Source organism: Patella vulgata, chromosome 5, assembly GCF_932274485.2.
Source record: "Patella vulgata chromosome 5, xgPatVulg1.2, whole genome shotgun sequence".
Classification (NCBI taxonomy): Eukaryota; Metazoa; Mollusca; class Gastropoda; family Patellidae; genus Patella; species Patella vulgata.
In genome coordinates, this window is record NC_065883.2 from 51,408,784 (window position 1) to 51,435,385 (window position 26,602).

General features: G+C 35.6%; 1 protein-coding gene across 1 annotated transcript; it reads right to left on the minus strand.

Annotated features, from left to right (window-relative positions):
- Positions 1-3,274: 3,274 nt before the first annotated feature.
- LOC126821224 (uncharacterized) lies at positions 3,275-23,913 on the minus strand. The gene is made up of 5 exons (XM_056101004.1): positions 23,895-23,913; positions 5,958-6,036; positions 5,312-5,486; positions 4,765-4,966; positions 3,275-4,329 (listed from the first exon to the last, which is right to left on the minus strand). The coding sequence occupies exons 1-5, from the start codon at positions 23,911-23,913 to the stop codon at positions 4,130-4,132; spliced, it is 675 nt and encodes a 224-aa protein (XP_055956979.1). The 3' UTR covers positions 3,275-4,129.
- Between the last annotated feature and the right edge of the window lie 2,689 nt (positions 23,914-26,602).

Sequence of the window (26,602 nt, forward strand, 5' to 3'; positions counted from 1 at the left end):
AAATACAGATCTGTATGTTAATCAGATTACTTATGATGGGAAGATGGGAAGCTATTGTGAATAATATGAATGATAGTGACTCGCCGGCTACTGATATCATTAGTAGGGGGTTTGCCTTCCGATTCTAATTGTTCTGCTGTGAAATTTGTAAAAAAATTGGCATCAGGCATTCAATTCTGGACACAATACCGAGAACTTGCCTTTTTGTCTTCCTCTGTCCCACTTCAAGACATGATCCCTAAAAAATTAAAGCTGAAAATTTGGTCCAATCAATTTGTTGTATTGAATAGTCTTTGTATTAATGACATACAGAATTCTTTTGATCTCCAATTGAGCACAAATGATAATGGTCACCTTACGCTTCATTGGGCTGAAAGGTCAAAAAGCAAGCTTCTCGGTATAAACAAGTGAACCAATTTGTTTCATATTTTCATGGCTGTACGCCTTGAAAACTATCCAGCTGAGGCAAGCATTAAAGTACATAACTTTAATACACAAAATGACGGACATGGATGGAGACTGGCGATTTTATGATTAGCAGTTTCGCATGATGAAACCAATAAACCCAACCTGTCTTGGGACCAAGTGGTGTGGGAGTTGTGGCATGAGTACTGTAGCAAAAATCAATAAGCCACTTCAACTTCCCCAGTCCCAGGTAGTTTGGGGGCTTGTTTTAAGTATAATAGGAATAAAACATGACTTGGAATTGTAAATATAAACAGGCATGTTTATTATGTTCGGGGCTTCATCCAAAAGTGTTATGCCCCATGTCACCTGGATATAGACAGGTACTATCTATGCCAGACGCTCCGTACCCACCATCTTGGGAGCCACGGTGGCTAGGTGGTTAAGACACTGACTCGCTAGCCTGGAGGTCGGGTGTTCGATCCCTGCATTGGCCGAGAAAGTTCATCCAGATTTTCCGACGTGGTTTCCCCTTGTCAGTGGTGCAGAACGGAGGGCCTGACAAGTAAAGCTGTTTAGTCATTCGGATGAGACGAAAAACCGAGGTCCCGTGTATGATTGGAATGCACGTAAAAGATCCGTTGGCAGTTGGAATTCGATATAAGAGTAGGCGATAGTGCCGCTGCCCGGGCAAAATTTCCCTCATAGCACACTGTATGGCGTATGCCCGTCTTCATTAGCCCAGTATAGGAGCAGAACAGTAGGACGTTAAACCACATTTCATTTCATTTCACCCAACATCTTATACTAGTCCTTTATTTCCTCATCAAATGCAACCCAGATATGGTAAATGGTGTGCAGTTAAGTGATGAGATGATCGATGTGCAGGCGTTTTCTGGGGTAGTTCTAGACAGGTGTGATAAGTTTCCACGTTTGTAGTAGTATGACATGGTTGTGGTATTTTAATACTTATATAAGATGTAGCTTCCGCAATATAGTGACTGGACCATCCTCGCTGCATTAATACTTATATGAGATGTACCTTCCGCAATATAGTGAAGGGATCATCCTCGTCGTATTACTACTTTTGTAAGATGTGATCATCCTTGTTTGCATTAATACGTGTGTTTAGATGTGCCTTCCGAAATATAGAAATGGGATCATCCTCGGTACATCTTACGTAAGTATTAATGAAACTTCTGCAATCCCTTGGCAAAAAGTCCTATAGAATACCAGTGTAGTTTTCTACAGAATTCTATAGAAAATCTATAGTTTTGCATGGGGCGTGTCCCATTATAATTTGAGTACAGGATCTGCTATAGTCATTAAAATCTTAACTAAAAGGATCACCCAACAGTCAGACTGTGTTCAAATAAACTTTGTCTTTATTTCATTGACTTATTTTAAGAATAATTTATTATCTGTTATTTTTGCTGTGAAGATCTACATTCACTGGCATTTTTCGGAGTGTCAACATGTATGACTATTTCATTCATATTATATACACTACATTAAAATAATATTATTTTAAGATATTATTATTATTTTTACGTAGTAAGCTTATTTTAGTTTGTCATTTGGTATCACAGTATATTAAGGAAAACTGCATCCAGGAAAATTCTGTTGGAAACTTTTACGTAATTCACACAAGTGCATCACTAAATTCTATATTAAACTATAAAAGACATCGCAAAATAATTATGAAATCTGTACATTGTAACTACATTATTTTGTAGGAAACTATAGTAGACTATTTGTTAAAATGGTTTAAGTACAGTATACATATAAATTCTACAAAAAACTATAGAAGGCTCACCCGTTATATGTTTCTCCACAAAATCTATAGACTTAAGACAATAGGTTAGTTCTATAGAAAACTATAGTTTTACCACCATATCTATAGGAACCACAACTGACTTGAGAATACAAGTTTAGTTCTATAGCAAACTATACTTTTTACCACAAAGGATATAGAAAACTAAAGGATGAACTCAACTGACTCGAGGATACAGGTTAGTTCTATAGAAAACTATAATTTTACCCCAAATTCTATAGCAGCACCAATGAATCTATAGGTTTATATATTTTCCAATAGTTTCTCACAGTATTCTATAGATTTCTTTAGGAAATTACACTTGGAAAAACTCATCTACCGACTCTACACAAAACTAGAGTAAATGATTTTGAATCTATAGTCCTGTGAAAAAAAACTACAGAATGAATTCATTTTCCGGCAGCATTCTATAGCATTCTATAGAATCCCACAAACTTCTATAGGAACCTATAGTTTTTCTATAGGACTTTTTCAGAAGGGATGTAGTGATGTGATCATCCTCGTTTGCATTAACACTTATGTAAGATGTTCCTTCCGAGATATAGTGATGGTATCATACTATTGGTGTTAAGATGTTCATCACCTATAGCTGATATTTGTATGTACAATTTCGTAAGTTTATTACTTGATACTGTTGATACAGTGTTCATTGTTAATGCTTGGCCTCATGATAATTGTAGGTTTTTAAGATATGAATGTTTTATGAGCTGTTCGGTATGTTGGTGGCGGCGTCTCATTACCTCGTCTATGGCGGTTTCAGGCCGCTACATCTTTACTCAAAAACATCATTTGGTGGATTTATTTTAATTATATGTCTCTTTCATTATTCGTATGTGTTGAGAATATAATTAATATTTAATCTTTCATCGCATAATTATATTACTTTAATAAACGACCACCCTAAGTTGGGGTGCGTCATACTGTCATTCAGTTGTTTGAGTAAACAGGGCAGAATTTTGTTTGTACCATCAGTCTGTTGGTCAGGTCTATTGCGAACGATAAAAATACTATTTCCAATGATTTGCTGGTGTTTGCTTTATTGATTACATTCTACCATGAAAATCCAATAAACAAAAGGGTGAAGCAACTTGTTCGGATGTTAATTGAACTACAGACCGTATAAATGTGCTATTAAAAAAAGATAATCTTCAATTAAAATAAAAATAATAATAATAATTTAAAAAATAAAGGAAAAACAAAGAGGGTATAAAAGAAAACATTCATCAAGACGAGGTACATTATATAACTGTATAAACGGTATATTAATTGAGATCAAGAGAAACCAACAATTACAAAACATTCTCTGTTATGGTAAATATTATACTTAATAATTGGACCGAACTATTTACATATTTTACAAGTAGAATCATTGTTATCATGGGTTCGTTAGTGGACGTCTGGTATGCCGTTCAGCAGTTTCCATTTGTAACATGTGGACATCACATTTTAAACAGGTTGTATAAATAGGATGATTAAAGATGCATTATGTAAGATTTAGATAAAGAGCTGGTCGTTCTTACTATAATTCAAAAATAGATAATGCAAAATGAATATACAGTATTGAAAATTTTATTTTAAAAATTATTTTATTCTGAGCGATGTTATCGCTGTTTGAAGTTTTGACAATATGTGATATAGATTGTTTATTATCGTAACAACGGTACTTGATATTCGAGACTCGGTTTAAATTTCCGCCATCCGATGCTCTAGAGAGTTGATTATAGACTTGTCATATGAATAAATGTCTAAATAATGGTATATATAACATTTGAAACCAAAATAAAGACCTACAATAGGCAGATTTAGCTCTTACATAATCCATTTTTAAACATTACGTATTATTAACAAAGACTCTCTAGATATCAACATCCATGAATTAAGAAGCTGCATTTAAATATTGACTCTTGGAATAGTAAATTGTCGCAGCACTTCCTGCGGTGGTTGCATATCGCTAACCTTAGCATCTTTCTGTCTGAAGTAATGGACTATTAAAACCATGACAACAACCAGCGCTATGACCAGCATCAAAGCTAAGATGATAATAACTGTTAGGATTTCTCTGTTTTGAAAACAACCAATAGCACTTGTACCTGGAGAATACCAATACATGTATATCAAATATAGCAATTTTGTATGAAAACAACCTTTTATGGTCAAAGCATTTATCTAAAGCATGTCCCGTGTTATGTTGATTTGTTAGTCTTGATTTTTATTGCATTCTGTGATTTGCAATAGTTGCTGTATTCTATGTCCGTTTTAATAATGTGATTTACGCGCCTATGCTGCTACCGGTGGGCGTTTATTATGCACACAATATATTTTATATCTACCAGACAGGGGTGAAGACATTTAACGCTGTCCATATTAGACGTGATTTTATTAAGGAACCACGCTGTAATGTCAAAATAAACAAAGTAGAATGCTGACAAACAATTTCCATTTAATAATGTGGTCTGTCAGAAGGTCCAAAGATAAAAATATCAGCCAAGATGCGAACCTGAAGTGTCCTTTCAAACTTAAATTACCTTCATGTGGCTGTGGTGTTTCATTATTCGGTGGACAGGTGGGTGGTGAATCTGTTGTAGGGGCTATCGTCTCCGTCTCGCTGTTCTCTATAACAGTTATTAAAGCCGTAACAGTTTCTTCTTGACCCACGGCCCTCTTACGCCGAACTGCCGTTGCAGGAGTAGTAGTTGGTGTAGTTATAGATGCTGTGCTAGAACATTGCTATAAAGAAAGTCCAACTGTTAGTTACTTCGGATAGATCACAGTTTAAACAGTATGTGTAGGTAATAATGAAACTGAATTGAGTAAGAAATGCTTGATTAGAAAATTACCCTCACACGCCTTGCTAAAAGCCCCGTCTATTCCTCTAATTCACAGAAAAGAACAAGCAATGATCCACTGTATATTACTATTTTCAACTAACTTTTCACATTGTCTACAGCGACATCCACGACGTTATTATTTACAATGCTATCAAATGGATTTTACTAATCCGTGCTTTTTAAGGTCGGTTTTTGGATATGCCTGCGACCTTGTTTATGGGACAAAATTTCATTCAATATTTACCTGGTTACAACTTAAATCACTTTGAACACAAACTTTAACATTACAACTAAAAGCAACTTGATTTGACGACACAAACTTGAAGGCAGTAAATCTGAGAATTACAGCATTGCCTTCTTTAACTGGTTCACCATTAGCTATGGTTGATATTATCTGATTGGCATCATCACCTCTACATCTATTGTTAATATAATAAAAAGGAACATATTTAGTTTAAAATTCTTTATTTTTGATAAAAACACAAAACATTCATACATCGGTGCACCATTAGTTTTTCGAAGTCATAACGTGTCACACACGTTACACTCAAATGTTTACTTATCACAGTAATAATTTAGTTCATTTGAAAATGCGTCTAAATCCGATTAAACATAACTACTCATTTTCTATAATTTGGCATTATTCTAACCCCGAGCTCATTAACAGTTTAATTATGGTCTATTTCTCAACATCTTACAATTTTATACGATGTCAATGATGCCATCGATTTGAAATAATGTGGAAATTGCACCAGAATGATGAAATCCACAGACCTAGTATTTCTTAAATATACGACTTGAATTTTCATCTATTTGGGGTATTTACAGATCTAGCATATTGTAAGGTAAGAAAATATAAAATGAATACAACTCGCACAAGACCCACTTACCCATTACTAACCAATGTAATGCTATTATTTGTTGAAGGATTTTTAGCTGTGCATGACGTCAGTTTCAGAGATGTCAGAGCTGTAAATATACAGGTATCCTTTAAAAGCACGACAGAACTGGATTAAAATATAAACAAAATATAGACTCGTCGAACAACAACGCATGAAACATAGCACATAATAACCAAAATGAAAGGCAAAGACAAAGTCTTTTAGAACGACATAAAAATTTATACCGGAACCTAAATTTATTCCATTTTGAGAAATAGGGTCCAGGTATCCTCAATACAATTATCACATATGTGATAGAACTGGCTAAACGCGTTCCAAATATAATTTTCACACAGAGATCATTGCTACGATAGATAGAACAATAGAAATAGTCCGTACATTCCCTCGTTTTGATTCATTCTTTAATAAAAACATGGTAATGCACGGACTTTTTTCTATTTTCTCTTACCTAGTGACAGTCAATCCCTTTTTATACGCCCACATTGAAATGTGGTCGTATATTGTTGTCGCCCCCGTCCGTCCGTCCGTCCGTCAGTCCGTCCGTCGTCCGTCGTCCACAATTGCTTGTGGACGCTCTAGAGGCCAAAGTTAATATCTGATTGACTTTAAATTTATACACAATGTTAAGGTCATCGATTTCCGATAATTACTGCCAGAGTTATGGCCCTTGATCACTTTGAAAAATCTTGTGGACGCTCTATAGGCCACAGTTAATATCCGATTGACTTTAAATTTATACACAGTGTTTAAGGTCATGAGACAAAGAATCCTATTGATTTTCAATGATTTCCGATAATTACTGCCAAAGTTATGGCCCTTGATCACTTTGTAACGCTCTACAGGCCACAGTTAATATCCGATTGACTTTAAATTTATACACTGTGTTTAAGGTCATGAGACGAAGAATCCTATTGATTTTCAACGATTTCCGATAATTACTGCCAGAGTTATGGCCCTTGATCACTTGAAAAAATCTTGTGGACGCTCTAAAGGCCAAAGTTAATATCCGATTGACTTTAAATTTATACACAGTGTTTAAGGTCATGAGACAAAGAATCCTATTGATTTTCAATGATTTCCGATAATTACTGCCAAAGTTATGGCCCTTGATCACTTTGTAACGCTCTAAAGGCTAAAGTTATCATCCGATTGACTTCAGATTGATACACAAAGTTTAAGATCTTGAGACGAACAAGTATATTGATTTTCAATGAATTTTTATGTCTTGAACAGCTAAATCCATGATATTAAAAGTTTTGTATACAAAACGTTAGCATGGGGCATAACTTTATAAAAACAAACAAATTCTAATGGTTTTCTGATAATTACTTCATGAGTTGTTGCTCTTAATAAGATTTTAGTGTATTATAAATGTTTCATTACCGAAAAAAATAAAAAAATATGCAACAACTCTTGTTGACTGCCCGGACGATTTAGCTGTTGTGTGCGTATGTTTCGTTGCCTGGCAACCTATCTTTTTGAATCGACAGATATCCCCTCACAGCATCTCATAACTTTATTCGCCTTCGAAGGAATTATTAGTGAGCAGAAATTCACCCGTGTATCTGTTATCACTCGTCACTTCTGTCAGATATATTGAAGGATAACTCGTGTTTTCCTTTTGCGTTCGTCAATTCCGTTTCTTGAAATCTTCATAACGCTATTGTAGCAATGATCTCTGTAAAATTATAATTATTTGGAATGTGTTTAACCAATTCTATCACATGACTGACACCAATATTTTCCTTTTAATGTTTTTTAATGCTCGTTACCATTGACTTACTTGGTGATTGCACAAGCGTAAATTTAAGAGTTATAACATCTCCTAGCTGTACTGTATTATCTCTTAAAGCCGTGTTATTAACTGTTAAAAATGCCAAGGAAACAGGACTGTAAGTATCTGCAACTGTATTTGTTGATTGGTAAACACTGGAAATAATATCAAATTGATATTATTAGAACAGTATTAGACTGCGTCTTATGTTTAGGACAAAACTCAAATCCTACGTTAAGGCCTGTGCACACCAAAGAATATTTGCTGGAGATGTTCCGCTTGAGGTAAATAAAACAGTCCTTCAGATAATCCCCGGCGTCTCGTCGGTTAGATGTTCGCTACCGGCATAAATTCCATCTCCCACGAAGGTTCGGGTTCATAAAATCAATTTCCAAATACAGGTTTTTATAACAAGGATTTTTTTCGATTAAACCCTAATGTTCTACCTTTGACCCCATCTTTCTCTGTGAAAATTTTAAAAATAAATACGCCTTTTCGGTTAAATCCATGACATTAGCTCATCACCACGTCATATTTTTGTAGTGGGAGCGGTCGAATGATCCTAGAGAACGAGGTCGATATCGAAGAGAACTAAAGGGAACCGGGAGTGGTATATACCCGCACTCTCAGTAATTATTGGGTGATTGAGAAGCGGTTTCGGAAGAATCATTTATTTGTCCATGAATTTCATTATCTCGCTTATATGAACTTCATAGAATGTAGCCTCAGCTTATAATGTTGTTCTGGAAAGATATTTCCCAGTTTACAAGCGCCTGTGGCCATTCCCACTACAAGCCTTTTAATTTACTATTTTAGAATCTTCTATACCATATATCCAAATAGGCTACACAAGACATTACTTACTTTTCACCGTATGTGATTTCTGAAATACTTGATGAAACGGGAATATTACCAGACGTTGGTATAGAACAGATTATAGTTGATATCTCGTCAATACTAGTTATCATCATCTGATTATATTCTGTTACAACTTTAACTTCAAACGTGTCCATTGTTGCCTAGAATGGTATTCAACAGGGAAATAAAGAAACTGATATAGTCACACTAGAGGCGGAATGAGTCGGAATGCCGTCGGAATACCTCGGGCGGTATTTGGACAGCAATCGAGCCGCACTCGTACGACATTCGAGGTGCTTTCTAAATATTCTGATTGCATTCTAACAGCATTCTAAATATTCCTACTGTGTTCCAACTACATCCGAGAACTAATACACCCGGAATGTACAAGAATCATTCGAGGGGGGTTCGAAGCGCATTACAAAGCTGTATGATTTTTGGTCAATTCGAAAATTCCTCCCGAATGTGGCTCGAATTTTGAAAATTCTTCAATCCTGCTGTTTCTGCTTGATTCCTGCTGATTCCCCAAGATTCACCGAGAGGGAGAGAGGGGGGGGGGGGGTAACGTCCACTTGACACAAACTAGGTCACTTCGGGGCTAACCTATGGTTCAATTTTATTTCTATAATTCGCTTGCGCGTAGTGTTCGACCCTACTCCTTGTCACGTACAAGCGGGGAATCGAAACCACGCTATTTGAGGCATACCTTCTGATCCCACGCGCACGCGTTAACCATTCGCCCCCCCCCCCACTTTAAAACAACTTGAACTTGGGAAACATTTCTTATTCAGTGATGGATTGATATGTAACATATTTTAACTAAATCTAATTTGTACATGGAACTGTACAATCAAATCAAATAAAATCAAATCAGATCCGAATTATATATTTTACTGGTTGGTGAAGATCGCTCCAGTGAGACCCCATCTTTAAATCAGCGTTTTGTCTTAAAGGTATAGGCTATATAGGGTCCGTATTCAAAGGTTTTCTTAAAGTTAAGTAAAAATACTTAATTTTTCCACTTAACTAAGTGTTTTACCTTAAATCGGTATTCAAAGGCTCTATTTTATATATACTTGGCTGTGTGAAAAACTGTTAAGTTAAAACTGTACACTTAAAATATGGAATACCAACATTAGCCAAAAAGCATGAATTTTTAACTTATGGAATAACCTCCACTGCCAAAAATCACGAATTACTCACGTTGCACGCAAGTTATGTCCCCTTAAGAGTACCACTATACCCTATTAAAATCTTAGTTGTCATTACTAGGAAAATGGTTGTCGAAATATTATATTGTAACGCACGAAAATGGTATGACTATAATTTATGATAAATTATGATGGTACGCATACGTTGCCGGAACAACTGTTTTCGTATAAATGTTTTTCAAAAACAATAGATTTAAATAGCAGTTATCGAATAGTGGTAGTCATCATCAGTCATCATCAGATATTTGCAAATTTATATAAACGAAGACAAGAACATATAGTAATCAAAACTTCAAATATGTATATGAGAATAAACCGTAAAAAATAAACCACGCCTTGCTTCTCGTGGCCGTATTAATATTTTCTGAAATCTATAATGGAATGAATGTTATCGCAATGTCAAATTTACAAATAAATTTAACGCATCAAACTTTATTATATGACAGTCGTGACAAACATGATTGATTAAGCAATACGAACATGATAGATGACGGGGAAAAAAACCCTTGACCATTTCGGAAGTAGTAACCTTATACACTATTATGGCTCTACAAAATCAAAGCTGATGATGAAAAAAAACCCCAAAGAACATTTGATGCCAGCTACGCTCAGCGACATTGTGTTTTTTTCAATCTCAATTCCGTAACTTTTAAAATCGCCATTACGGGCCTGCTACTACATTGTGTACTCTGGTTAAAAGAAGTCATTATAATGTCATTACCGCTAAAATACTAAACACTTCCAAGTTAAGGGTAAAGGCAGCTTAACTTTAAGGGAAAATTCGATACTTAACTCTGCCTTTGAATACCATTTACCCGTAACTTACAGGAAGTTACGTATATTTAAGTGAAATCTAGTAGTTAAGTGACTATCTTAGACTTAAGATATCTTGTGAATAAGGACCTACATCTAGTCGTTTCTGATTTGTTATCTTCCGTTCGTTAACCTACGATAATCTACTTTGTGCACGTGCAGGCCTGGATATCAACTATTAAGCAAAATAAGAACGTGCTTAGGGCATGATGGGAAGGGGGTACCACAGAATTTCTGCTTTATTAGATGACGAATTCAAAATATTCAATTTAAAATTTAATTAAGAGTTTTTAATAAGATTTTCATTTTTTTAAAATTTTCTTTTGGGGGGGGGGGGGCCTTTTTACTGTTACCTTCTTTGTCTTAATATATAATAACGCGTATAAAACTTCAGAAAAAATCTAACCACGTGCTTGACCGATTGTTTATGGTTTATTATTGTTTACATTTTTAATTGTAAACTATATGGTGGCACCCAAATCTTCTAAGTGCTTTGAGCCTCTATAGGTCTAATCCGGTCCTGGTAGGTTTACTAAAATCGTTCACCGTGAATTAACCAGTATATCTCTGACATCTCCCCGGACTATCGTTTTTTGTTCTGCTTTGTTTATATACTTACGTTAGACGTTTTATTGAAGTTACCACAAGTACTGTTCATGTATTGAATTTTCAGACCATAACCGTGCCATGTTGGATCTGCACCTTGTACAAGTGTTATGTCGTTCTTAAATGTACAGGAATCGTCTGTTCGCTTACTGTACACGAAAATCGTCCCAGTGAACGAGTCATATGGTTTCACATTAACCGTCATACTATCTTCTGTACAGTTCACAGATACTGTAAAACAGGAACAGAAATGAAGTGAAATGGGGTACAATGTTCTACTTGTCTGCACCGACTGGGCTAATGAAAGCGGGCATACGCCATGCAGTCATACCGGGGATACAATGCAGTGTTCTATGGGGGAAATTTTGCCAGAAGCTACACTTCGAATCTTAACCGTCCAAGGTTCTTATACGTTCACGCCAATGTTTACATAGGACCTCGTTTTTTGTCCTATCCGAACGACTAGACACTGTTCCTTGTTCCTTGTCCCCCCCCTCCACCACTGACAAGAGAAAACTACGCAAAACAGAAACAATTTCAATACATATTGGTTTGATACATCTAGCAATTACCGTAATTTTATATTGATATTAAATGAAAAAAATATTTTAAAACGGCGTTCCATGGTAATATGATATGAGCAAGAATGGCTTTAACCAATCGCAGTAGGGCTTAAATCAAACAACAAACAGAGCTCATAATTTGTAAGAAAACTGTTAGATCTTCATCTAGACTCGAGTAATAGGTGTTCTAACTGGGATCTAAAGAAAGATGGAGTTTTGGAAAGATTGGGACAAACAGACAAAGTACAGATTCCTGTAGAAGCCTATCTATGGCATGTGATGCTTTACTAACCTCTTTTGTGTTCACATGTTGTGCCATAGTAATCAACTAAACAATAGCAAAAACCATTATTATAACAGCTACCACCATTTTTACATGTTGAATCACATGTCGGAGTTTTTAGACCTGTTATAATATATATAAAAATCATGGTAACTAGCAATACATTTTATCATATAGGATGCTATTCTATCGTCGACCAGAGGGGGACTTCTTGCGATCTTCGGCTATCGTGATTTCTTGACTATGGTCGAACTAACCGAATTCGAATTTCATTTAGTCCGGACAATACTCCGAAAATACTGAACCATGCTATTGTGGCATGGTTGGAGTAGTTCCAAGATGGCGGGTGTCGACGAAACGAAGTATAGAATATCAAGAAGAATTTGAATTCTAAATGGTTTCTACTTCTATGCGCAGTAAAAATTCATTTGAGTCGCGCAAGCTTAATTTCGTGAAAGAATTATTTGTTTATTAAACTATATTCATATAGCGATTCATTTTCCTCCATGGAGATATGTATAGACCTTCCTTAGGCTGAAGGTTTTTTTAAGGGTTATAGTCGAGGTCTAAAGCAGAATAAAATGACATCACTATGTCCATGGGGGTAACCATCTTTAAACTGATGATGGCCCGGACCATCCGCGTTCGGTTTCTAGTTGACCACTAGTCGTGAAAAAGTTATAACCGAAGGTCGCCTTGAAATAAGTCGGCATTAGTCAATCGATGTAGTTTGGACAAAATAGCGCTAAATTGGAAACAGTGGCAAAGGACATACAGAGATTGGTTGATAGGAAAATTGTACGTCAAGGTGAAATGATTGAACTCGATTATAATTTGTTTAAATTCTTATAAAAACTCGTCAATGTAGGTAATGGCGAATGACAATTAAAGGCGTACAGCTGCTGACCCCCATGGACCCTGTTAACTGGAAATTATCATCATAGACCATAGGAGTACAGATGTTTCAATGTCCATTATACTCTCGGTCTTTTACAAATTACTAATTAAGACTTGAAAAACATCAAAAAATTAAAATTAACTAAAATAAATTTTATGGCACCATCTTCTTTAATTTGAAAATGTGATATTTGAAGTTAGTACATCTTTAATTTGACCCAATCGGAGCAGAACAATAGGACGTTAACCCCCATTTCATTTCATTTCTTTAATTTGAAATTATGATCTTTGAAGTGTTATGTCAGTGTCACAAAGCCTATCTTTGTAATATAAAGTCCCTATCCATATATTAAAAAACTTAAAGAAAAAAAGTCAATTAGTGTTCAGGCAAGAGAAATAGAAATAATTTCTTACTTGTTCGTAAACGACAATCAAAGCCTTCAAAGTCAGTTCCACATGAACATGTACCATTAACGTTACACGTACCACTATTTACACAGCCTACTCCAGTCCTTTGACAATTAAAACTAGCGGACACCAATCCTGCCAATAAAGCACCTTTTTAAAAAATTTGCGTAAAAAAATAAAAAAAATATATGCAGGTCAAGTGTTGAAGTTTAACCGATCCCGTATACCACTGCGGACACAGAAAACCGAACTTTAAACTAAAAGCAGTAAATAAGCTGACTTCCGCTTAATATTTCGAAACAACAACCGCCCAACCACTAATGGAAATAACACTCAAGATTAGTCGTGCAGTTCAGTATTAAGGTCAGTCATCTAGGCAAGTGTCGTGGTTTCGATCCTATATAATTGTGCTTGACAAAGGAGTACGGTCCACTGCCTAATCGCGTTCTTCCGTTTCCACCGAGTGCTAAAGATCACTGTGCCTAAGCAAGTTATTGAATTAAAATTTATCATAATATGTTAGTCCTGAAATGATCTAGTTTATGTTAATTGCGTTTTTTTGGCTCTATACGTCAACCTATATATGTTTTAAATGTAGACAAACATACCCGTTTCACAAAGCCAATCAACACGTCATACTTAATTAAACAGACACGGGATCTAGTCATTTCATTTATAAATCCTTTAAACTATTGGAAATCTAGAAATGGTTCCACTACTGATATCTTCTGTCTAGCTCCAGCAAAAAGCTACTGGCCTATAATTCCCGTAATTTCCAATTAAACTGACCATAAATTGTACTGTAGATAGCTACTCAAAGCCATTAAAACGCAATGCCAAATTCAAAGTTTATTTACTGCAACAACTTTGAACAAATGTACATAACAATTGACAAGCATCTGTGGATAATTTCATGAAAGAATTCACTACAAATGCACAAAACCGAAACGTCAGAGAACCATGAAACAAAGCAGGTGTCAGCTGAAGTCAATATCGGGTATGTCCACCCTGAGCTCTTACACATGCCTGAAGTCGCCTTTGCATGGACTGGTACAGATGTCTCACTGTGGGATTGTTTGCCAATGATTTTGGAGTGTATGTGCCAATTCTGCAACAGTTCGAAGTGGCACGGCTTGAGTTCGAACCCGTCGTCCAAGTTCATCCCAAAGGTGTTCCATCGGGTTCATGTCTGGAGACATAGCGGGCCAATCCATAACACGGACATAATGATTGTTCAGAAAGTCTCTTGCCAACCTGGCAGTGTGGGTCGGGCGTTGTCATGCTGGAAAAACATCTGTCGACGGACGCCATGTTGAGCCAACAATGGAAGCAACATCGGACGAAGGATGGCGCCAACATATGTTGAGCGTTGAGATTGCCTTGGACCACATCCAAGTGGGAACGGAAGTTGACGTTGATAGCGGCCCAAACCATGCTGCCACCTCCCCCGAAACGATCCCTTTCCAGCACACAGTTACGAGCAAAGCGTACATGTTGACGTCGGTAGATACGGTGACGTCCATACGGTGACATTTCGCCAGGGTGTGATGTGCAGATACCCTTGATTTGCGGCCCAAGTCGATGACGATGCAAAGCGATTTGACCTTGGTAAGATCGACGGCAGCGTAACCCAAGAGCAGCCAGGCGCCTTCGGACTGTTTGAGGGCTGATCTGACATTGCTGTGTTCCAACAGTTCCCCTGGACAAGACCAGACGCCTCTACAATAACTGTTTAGTGGTCCACTCTTCACTATTTGTAATAGAATTACTTATTTCAATACAAAATGTGAATTGTGTGTTTGAAGCTATTTTACATGCGCAAAGCTTCGAAGGGTGTATCAATTGTAGTGGCGGACAAAACAAGATAAGACGCCTCTACAATATTGCAGCTGTTGGAAATCCTGCGTTACCAGTATTAGCCATGTTAATGATAAATATTATTGTGAAATAATTCCGTTCAGTTTGAGAAATACAATAAATATTTAACGGTTGTGTTAAATTGCGCATTTCATCAGGCATAAAAGCCTGTCGTCTTACCGTATTGAGCAGCTAAATAAATAACCACACACAGTTGAATATATAAACCAATATTTCTGCTCTTAGTCATATTCTAATCTGAAATAATACACCATATAATTCAATTATAAATTCCTTTATAGTAGTAAGAAGAAAAGTTATTTTCGTGTCAAATTGAAGACAAACAATGTGACGACATCAACCAAGAAAATATTATTCTTTGGTGTCTATTTAATATCTTATAGTAAATTGTTTTTGCACTTATGTTGTTTTATGTGTCTCATAAACAAGTCAATGTGAACGCATTAAAAAATCTAACAGACGCGTTCCGTTGTTTTAGTGTAGGATCTACCTTTATTAGGACACCACCGGCACTTGGATCAAATCCCCTGGATAGGAATAACTTTCTTTAAATTTTGGAAGTGCAACAGAATTGATAGATATGTCATTAATTTATATTGAAGAATTGACATTATATTACATGTAATGTGCAATTCATACCACCAGATTTTCATCATAAAACAGATGGAATTCAATCATTGTGGGTAGTTTTACCATTTATAAACATTGTATTCTAATATTATGAAAAGTAATATATATCGATCGAATTATTTCAGACATATTTATATGTACTAATCAAAATTACATTTTTCAATAAAATGTTAATATTGACTTACATATGTAAATTCCCAACTGGAATATTCAACGACCTCTCCTCATTAATTATTTACTATGATGTGTCATTATTCTGGTAAATCAAAATTAATGAGGAGACTGGGATTGGTAAAAATGTACGCGTGTATACTATTGATATACATTTACATAAAACTATAAAAGTAAACACAAAGCTGTTAAAGTTAATCAATTGTTGATGTCTTCTGGTACATATGTATTATTTCTAACATTTCTAAGTAATATTGGGTCAGTCAGTAAACAACTTTGCTCAACAATTGTGACTAATGTTACAAACTGCATTTCAAAATTACCAATATACGTAATGACACGTCTTACTTATGAGAAAGCGATTATTGCCCAAACACCTATATGAAATACACTGTATATAGACTGCAGAAAAAAATACCCAGTTCTGGTGTTTACAAAGCAGACAACTGCTTTACAACTTTTAAAAAACCTATTAATTAAACATACATTATGCAAAAGCTAAATCTACCTACTGCAGGTCTTTCTTTAAGGCCTGAAATGTTATCTAAATTATTAATTAGACATTAATTAACTTATCCAGACCATAATCAACTCTCGATGTCATCGCTAGCCTGCGATGTTTATTGGATTAGGTTCTTATATGCTGTTTGACTTCCATTCATGATTTAATCATGAAATGGATAATGGAGATTATGTTTTTATCGTACCGACTTTAGTTAGAGGATCGAGGCTAGGCCGAAAATTCAATCGCTAAAATCTTGCTTCAGAGTGGATCAATTTGACTGAAATGAAATTTTCAGCAAATTCCCTTTACATTATCTAGTTTTTAACTATTATATTGAGAACTGCCAGGTCTTTATCTAATTTCCCATAATGTATGTTTACAATATGAACCGTTAGATGGCATGTGACTGTTCGTCGTTGAAATATAGGTTGATCTCCCTAATACCCCCATCAGACCGAGGTGGCGTCCTTACTGCGCTGCTACGGCGACGTAAAATGGTTACAGAGCGCGTCAAGATCGCCATAAGCGTGCTAAAGGCGTGGTGGAAACGCCAGATATCGTGCTGTGGTTTCCATAGTCGCCAAAGATCGCCGAGTCACGGCGTTTGTTTTGAGTATGTTCAAAACAAACGCCAAGGCTCTGCGATGTGACCTGGTATGCTGTGAGAACGCGGCTTTTTTCAAGTTTGTAATTTTTTGGGACATTTTCTCGCGTTGTTTTCACGTTTGCCGGCGACCTTGTGCATTTTCTGGTCGCCGTACGGTCGCAGCAGCGCAGTAAGGACGCCACCCCGGTCTGACGGGGGCATAAGATCTCGTTTTTAGCTTGTGTATCCCTATAGAGGTCACAATTTGTATCTGATTTTGTTGAAATTTGACATGTGAGTTTATAATCCAAAGATCTTGGTTATTCGCGCATAACAGACCATAACTTTCTGAATTATGATCCCTGATGTGTACGAAAAATCGCGTTTTTAGCTTGTGGACCCTATAGAGGTCACAATTTTTATCCAATTCAAAAAACCGTTTGAATATATCACCTTTACACCCTACAGATGGTTGAGGTCAAATTTCGTAAAAATCAGACCGAAACTGACGCACAAAATGGACGCTTCTCTACGCAAATTATGTAAACATTTGGTATATCAAGGTTATGGACCCTCTAGAGCTCATAATTTTGATCCGATTTTGACGAAACTTAAAATACATGTTTATAACCCAAAGATCTTGGTTCCTTTCGATATTTGCGCATATATATCGGATCGTAACTTCCTGAATTATGACCCTTGACGGTACGAAAAATAGCGTTTTTAGCTTGTGGTCCCTCTAGAGATAACAATTATTATCCGATTTAAAAAACCGTGTGAATATATCACCGTTACACCGTAAAGATGGTTGGGTTCTAAAACTGACGGACAAAATGTAACAATATTGTCGTTGCGACAATGTTTTCAAATTCATTGACAAGGAATGGAGAAATATGATGGCTGAAACAATATTGTTATCCTCACAAATTATTGATTCTAAAGTTCATAACCAAAAATACAGAAAGTATATGCTGGTTATTTTGATACGTTAACTGAGCTATAGATTAATGGACATGTTTGTCATTTACATGTTTCTTTGTAATAAAACATATATCATATTTATTGATCAAATTAGGTAACAAGCCCTGTCGATATCTAGGTTGGGGTGCATGTCCATTCCATATTTGTAATTTAGCTGTTATCAGTCTTTTACGTAAACACCACAGACAAAAGAATAGGGAGTGGGGGCTAGAATAGTCAGACACGCATTGGGTTCTTTAGACGTCCATTTCACGATGAAGTGGTTTCCTGATTCTAGCCACACTGGTTAGACTTTTACAGGACTGGGGTCGGAGAGAAGGATGTGTTGATTTTAAATATTGTAATGTAAACTATTGTGTAACTGTTGTGACATAAAAACGTATATAAAAAAAAACCTTTTGTCGTTCCTGTTACATATTTGAGTCGATATCGTGAGAAAACACAATGGTGAAGTCCTTAAGGAGAGAGATACAAAAGTAACAGCCCAGAATCAAACAAACACTTAGACGATCATGCCATAAGAGAGATATGTAGCAGCGGTAGTGCTACAAAAATGGCCGCCCCTCGTTTAACGCAAATGCTGTAAATATGTGGTATATCAAGGTTGTAGACCCTCTACATTTTGACGCAACCTTAAATTTATGCTTATATCACAAAGATATTGGTTCCTTTCGATATTAGCACATATCGGATCGTAACTTCCTGAATTATGGCCCTTGATTGTATGAAAAAATCGCGTTTTAAGCTTCTTGTCCCTCTAGAGGTAACAATTTTTATCCAATTAAAAAAAACCGTTTGAATATATCACCGTTACACCCTAATGATGGTTGAGTTCGAATTTTGTGAAAATCGGACGAAAATTGCCAGACAAAATGGCCGCTCCTCTGCGCAAATAGTGTAAAAATATGGTATATCAAGGTTGTGGACTCTCTAGAGTTCACAATTTTCACCCGATTTTGATGAAACTTGACATGCATGTTTATAACCCAAAGATCTTGGTTCCTGTCGATATTCACGCATATCGGATCGTAACTTCCAGAATTATGGCTCCTGATTGTAAAAAAAAACGTTTGAATATATCACCGTGACATCGTGATGTTGGTAGAGTTCGAATTTCGTGAAAATCGGCCGTCCCTCATATGCAAATAGTGTAAACATCTGGTATATCAAGGTTGTTGACCCTAGAGGTCACAATGTTGATCTGATTTTGATGAAACCTGAAATACATGTTTATAACCCAAAGATCTTGGTTCCTACCGATATTCGCGCATATCGGATCGTAACTTCCTGAATTATGGGCCTTGATTTTTTTACAAAAAATCACGTTTTTAGCTTGTGGTCCCTTTAGAGGTCACAATTTTTATCCGATTTAAAAATAAATGTGTGAATATATCACCATTACACACTAAGATCTTGGTTCCTTTTGATAATCGCGCATATCCGAACGTAATTTTCTGGATTATGGCCTCTGATTGTTTGAAAAATCGCATTTTTAGTTTACGGATTCTCTAGAGGTCACATTTTTTTTTCGATTTTAAAAACCGTTTAAATATATCACTATTCCACCATAATGAAGGTTAAATTCGAATTTCGGGAAAATTGAAATGAAACAGCCCAACAAAATGGCCGCTCTTTGTACGCAAATTGTGTAAAAGTATGTAATACGAAGTTTGTGGACCCGCTAGAGGTCATATTGTATATCCGACTTTGATGAAACTTAAAACATATCTTTATATCCCAAAGAAATCAGTCCCTATTGAAATTTCCGCATTTCAGACCATAACTTCCTGGATTATTGCCCCTGATTGTACAAAAAATCGCGTTTGTTTTTAGCTTGCAAAATGTGGGCGTATCCTGCCTGGCAGCCGCTAGTGTTTTAGCTACAAATATACTTCTTTTTGGTAGTTTGAATATATTTTTCAAACAATAATTTATTTCCCACGATTAGACTTTCGTCTGTTGAGGTAATCCTGGACAAAATTGTGTTTTTGCAATTAAAAATAATGTTATCTATTCACGGAAGAAATGTTTTCTGCAATTGTCACATACGGGTACGGGACAATTCGTCCCCGGACAACTTGTCCCCTGACAACTCGTTACCGCACAATTCGTCCCCAAGGACTATTCGTCCCCAGATAATTTGCCTCCAAACAATTTGTCCCCGGATAATTAGTCCCCTAGGACTATTCGTCCCTTAGAACTATTTGTCCCTTAGGACTATTCATCACCAGATAATTCGTTCCTAAGGACAATTCGTCCCTGGACAATTCATCCCCTAGGTCTTTTCGTCCCCTAATTATGATCAACAGCTAATTCTAAAGAAATTGAAGAAGTTGAAACAAACTGATGTCTGGTCTACATTTTTTTTATCAGACACAATAATGCATATTGATTTTAGTCAAGTGCCGTATTGACAATGGACAATACCCATAGTGAAGGAATAAATAGATTCTCTAACTCACAAAAGGTGTCACTGATCATACCTAATTACTATATGCATATCAATTAGCCCGAAAATTCTTCAGGCACCATTAAGTTAAGGCCTAAATTTAATACTAAATGTAAAAGAAAGTAAAACTAGCATCAAAACAGAGATTTATAATAAAAAGTAAAGATTAATTCAGTTTTTGATAATGGAACTACCAGTATTGTTGTTCAGGGACAAACTGTCCTAGAAGACGAATTGTCCTAGGTAACGAATAGTCCGGGAACGAATTGTCCATGGGGATGAATTATCCAGGGACGAATAGCCCTAGCGGACGCATAGTCCTATGGGACTAATAGTCCTGATACGAATTGTCTGGGGACGAATTGTCCTCAGGGATGAGTTTTATGGGGACGAAATGTTCAGGGACGAATTGTCCTAGAGCCAACACATACTTATGGAGAGAGAGAGAGAGAGAGAGAGAGAGAGAGAGAGAGAGAGAGATGGGGTTAACGTCCACTCGACCCAGACTAGGTCATTTCGGGACTAACACATGGTTAATTTTTATTTCAATAATTCGCTTGCGCGTAGGAGTCTTTAGCAGTGGGAGAAAAACCGGAGTACCCAGAGAAAACCCACGAGGTTGGACAGGCAACCCTACTCCTTGTCACGTACAACCGGGGATTCGAAACCACGCCAGTTGACTCAATGACAGGCCTCGTGATACAGCGCGTGCGTGCTAACCATTCGGCCATACCCCCCCCCCCCCCCTACTTATGGAAGAACAATTATTAATTTATTGGGGCAACGGTTGGACGAGTATTCTCTCAACGTTTTCAAGCAATTATTATTGTGATGTTATATCGAAATTATTAAAATAGCATTTACGGATTTCACAGGGTGTCCAAATCAAACGCCAACTTGTAAACAATTAATGACCTATTTATCTTGTCTTAACTCAAAAATTTGCAATAACCTGCAGCAAAATAAACTCCTATAATCAAGAAAATTGGCCAAATATAAATGTGTTCGGTACATAGAGATACGTTAAACACGACAAACATTCTATGGTATGCTTATGGACAGAATTTTCCAGACACTATTGAACCTGTTGTCAGTGAAAATAATGGACATTTTGGATTTCTTACAAAAGATAACAAAAATCGAGAGCACCTTTTATTTTCACAGGAATAAAATAAACGTTTTTATGAGTCTTTCATATAGTTATAATTAACCATTTTTTTAAATTTGCACTTATTATAGTCACTATAGAAATGAAATGAAATGTGGTTTTATGGCACGTCAGCTCCTACCGGGCTATATTGCGTCAAACATATGGTGAATGTCACTATAGAACTGAAATGTAAAACTGTATATAATCCTATATCGCCAATTTCTTTGAAATTTAGAGGTAATTCCGTCAGGTATAATAAATCCATGTACGGACCTTTAGAGGTTATTCCTTCGGTATAATAATATATACGAAGTGCGCAGGGTCTTTATTTTATATAATAACCCGATATGAGGTTAGTATTCTACATAATAGCCCGGTATATGAGGTTATTATTCTGAATCATAAACCGGTTAAAATTATCTTTACTTTTAAGTAATTCATAACCGAAAATGTTCAATTCTTTAAACTTTTACGCATTCTTTTTCTTTTTCCAAAGTGTTACAAATCACATTATAAATAAAAGTAGTAAAACTGTATAACAATATACTAATGTCGTTGCAAATTTAAATTGAAATTTTGAATTCCCCAAATTAAACACTTCATGTGATTGTTGTGAGATTTAATATTTATTGAATACATGTTCCAAACGTATTTATTTTCAATCTGCTTCTAAACTGGACTAAAGCAGGACCGACATGTACTACGATGGACTATGGTTAAGAACGTATCTCTATTTATATTTTAGGAACTTTTGGTTATATAGACCAACTTACCTTACAATAACAGAAGTTAGCTTGCCAATATTACTTTCAAGAAACAATGAGATAATTCTTGCAACGGCCACCTACTTTTGTAAAGAGATTGTTCCACTTTTCTTATTATAGATCTGGTTGAACTGGGCTATAAACGGTATAATCCTACATTAGAGAATATTTTTATTTCAATGGAAAAATATGATGTTTATATCACCTGCCGTTGTATTTATATAATTGTATACCATATACAAATCAATATTGGTAAAAAAAACCTTTACTTGGTGGTCTACGACAAATACAATATGGGCTTCTCAAATTTTCATTGGCTTGTCATTCATTGTTTAAATCAATGGAATAAAAATGGAAGCTTATATATCATACTATAAAAATTGAAAAGGGCGTGTTCTTCTAATGCCCAAGAAACCGATATACAATTAAATAAACGTCTTCACAGCTGTTTCATTCTCTTCCCCCCAAAATACGAGTCATACATTTTGTATTTTGATCAATAAACATCTGTTACATCTGTTAAATATTATTGTGTTTTGTAAATACATATCGGTTGTTACATAGGGCTAACATGTCGTTTGCTTTGTAAGTATTTAAAAAGAACTTTACCTATGTATAGTTTCTTGGCACTGCACGTATAGTGCAAATTCAACCTCCCAAATCACCAAGAAAATTTCAAAATTTAAATCTGCTCCGGGCTGTTTAGAATCCTGGGCAAATGTACTCGTTCTGAAATACCTGATTCCAGATCTGATTTGACATACATGTAGTTAACCAGTTTTTGAATTATTATTATGGAGATTTAAAGTTCGACAACCATTAATTATGGAATGATTGCCCTTGAAATTGATGTAATGGTAAGAAAAATTGCCTGGTTGTCAGGATGATCTCTCTTGAAATTCGCCTAACAATTTATTTTTGAATATGCTTGGATTCTTCTCAAATTTTCAAAACTTTAAAATGGTGCTAACCATTGTACATAACTCAAAATCTGTCGTGTACAAATGGAAACTCAATAATATTGCACACCCACCGTATTATGGATGTGTTGCACGATATCGACCGTTAAATGTATAAGAAAAACATTTGCTTTAAAAATGATTATATGTCTGAGTTTAAATTTTAGAAGTCGAAGCAACTTGATTGAATGCTACCTTCGGACTGAGTACCCTGCCAAGTTATTTAAAAGTACAATCAAAATGGTTAGTTATGTGTGATAAATGAGCTGTTCTCAAAGAGTAAGAATGCCTTGCTTCTTATATGACACCCCCCATCTAAAGTTACCACTGAAATATAATTAGAATGGTCGGGAAAACTGTAAGTTAACATGTTAGCGGGAATTAAGTGCGGGAAAGATAGTTCTTGGTTTTTTTTATGGTCTATTGGTCTTGTACTAACCTTCCATAGAGTTACCCATCGTTACCCCTTTGGGGAACTTTTTGGCGCCATTTTGAATTCTTGCCTCGCCCAATCATGTTCGAGAGCCCTAATTCTTAAATAACGTGTGAATATTGACCGCTAAACCCAACAAGTATGGTTCTACCCATAGGAAATCGATACCACCGATTAAAAAGATCCTAAGACGTCACTATTACGTGTAATTCAAAATGGCGCCTAGGATGGCAATCATTCCATTTAACTGATCATAACGCCCTTACTATTCATGTTAGGGGGAACTAGTTTGGTGTCTATACCTAGGTTTTAGGGGTAAAGCAGTCCTTTAAAACCACCCGCTAGATGAAAAATGCATGACGTCATTGTGAAAGCCAAGATGGTGGCCACAAAACTATAAAGACTGCCACATTGGACATCAATATTGTGTTATTTATGCGCCTGCCTGACTTATGTGATTGTTGATAATTTCACATTTTTAGGGTAGTTCGCGGGTTGTTACCCATGAATTTTATGATTGTTGTCAAACTTAAATTACCGTACTGGTGGTACTCTCTATACTAGCCTACAAGCTTTCAGGAATGGGCTGCTGCTAGCATAATGTTATGATTTCGACATAATATTGCCACTATCAGCCACCATATAATTTAAAACAGCGCCATCCGTTATCATAATCAGTGTGTAAATTATGTTGCATTTTGTAAAATGTCAAACCGTTTACAAAACTAAACTCACTACGAACTGCTTTTAAATAAAAACACATGACAATAAATTAAAGCAATAATGGAAATAGAACAAAATACAAAATCAAAATGCAATATTTAAGAAATATCTCAAATAAATTAGCATTTTTGTACGTGAAAATAGTTAATTTATACGTATAGAAGTTAACATGCATTACTAGTTTAAGAGTTAGAATTGCATGTGTATGTCGTGCATTCCACTCCATAGTCCTCAAGAAGAACAAACAATTAAAGTAATGAATTAAAATCAGAATGCAATATTCAAGAAATATCTCAAACAAATTAGCATTTTTGTAGTGAAAATAGCCAATTTAACCGCATAGAATTAAACATGCATTACTAGTTTAAGAGTTAGAATTATGTCGTGCAATTCCACTCCATAGTCCCCAGGAAGAACAAACAATTAAAGTAATGAATTTTTGATATAAATGTTTAGGTAAGCGATTGCAGATTGGTGACTTTGTTTCATCTTTCAAATATATAATTAGTTTTAACTGAAAAACTGCCAATGTGCATGTCATAAAAGATATTTATTGCTTTTGTGTTATTTTCCCGCCAGTTTAAAAAATATTACACATTATGCGTGTATAAAGGATTTAAAGATACTATTTCATCTCTAATAATTATATAATTACTACACTACCATACACTTTGTTATATAAACAATTTGATCCAAAAATTCTACCGATTTCACACGTCATTTAGGATGTGCTTAATTATAAAATAGTACGGTACATGTTCGCTTACCTTTGAGACTGGCAAACTCGAAGGATATTACATACAATATGATGTAAAGAAATTGTAATATTTTGTAATGAACAATGATAGTCAAGTCATTATTCAATATCACTAATATTATGAGATTATCTTTATTTTTATTTTCATCCTTAATTATTTTCACAATCTATATATGGATTTTAACATAAAAAAAACAGTCGTGTTCGGAAAAGGGATATATAACTAAATCTCAGATGTCTATTAATTTAGTGGGGGTTGTTTCCCGACTAATCACTAAAGATGTATTAATGGCCACCTTAAATCTACTATTTTAAATCAATTTCTTGTTTCCACCAATAACAGACAGTTATGTAAAGATCCTACAAACTAAATGGTTTGTAAAGGCAAGTGACCTTGAAGAAAACCACGATAATTGATGCTATATTTCCCTGGGTTGTTTACAATAATTTCAACTGTGTTCATCGATGCCAAATACTACTGCATCCTGATTTGGGATGCGCTCGGGTCGTTAGGATCTATCTTATGAAAGCCTGTCTGGTTTCGCCTCTGCTCTGACCGTACAGTAATACGAACTTCACGTTTGAGTTGAACAACCTTTGTTTGGTCTTCAAATAAGTATTGTTGTTTATGCACACTACCACCCCCCACCCCCCTACACACACACACACCCACACACACCACCAACTATGTATTGTCTAACTATTTACATTTAAACAAATCGATCTTACCATAAACAAAGATCCATACTTGGAAAATATATTTTTCAAAAACCTAACCCAAAATTTGGGAGCTTTTCCCATGTTAAATCGCTCGATAGTATATCCCCTAAAACTGGGGCGAATAATATGGCCATCAGTTACATGACTGAAACTTACCAGAAACAAAGAACCAAACTTAGAAAATATAATTTTCAAAAATCTAAAAAAAAGTTAGGTTGCTTTCCCCCAAGTCAAATTATATTTTCCAACTATGGATCTTTGTTTCTCTTAAGTTTCAGCCCCGTGAGGAGATATGTAGCAAGATTGGTAGAATTTTGTTTTTTTTAAATTAGTAGCATTGTATTAATAATATATCTTTGGCTAATTGTTGGGTTCAGATACATGTTGGGTATAGAAGTCACATCGCATATGCACTTAATCAAAATGAGGGAATGGTTGACATATAAAAAAGATTTATGAAATCAAAACATAATTGGAAAAATAATTGATGCAAAATTTGTGATTGGAAATTTAC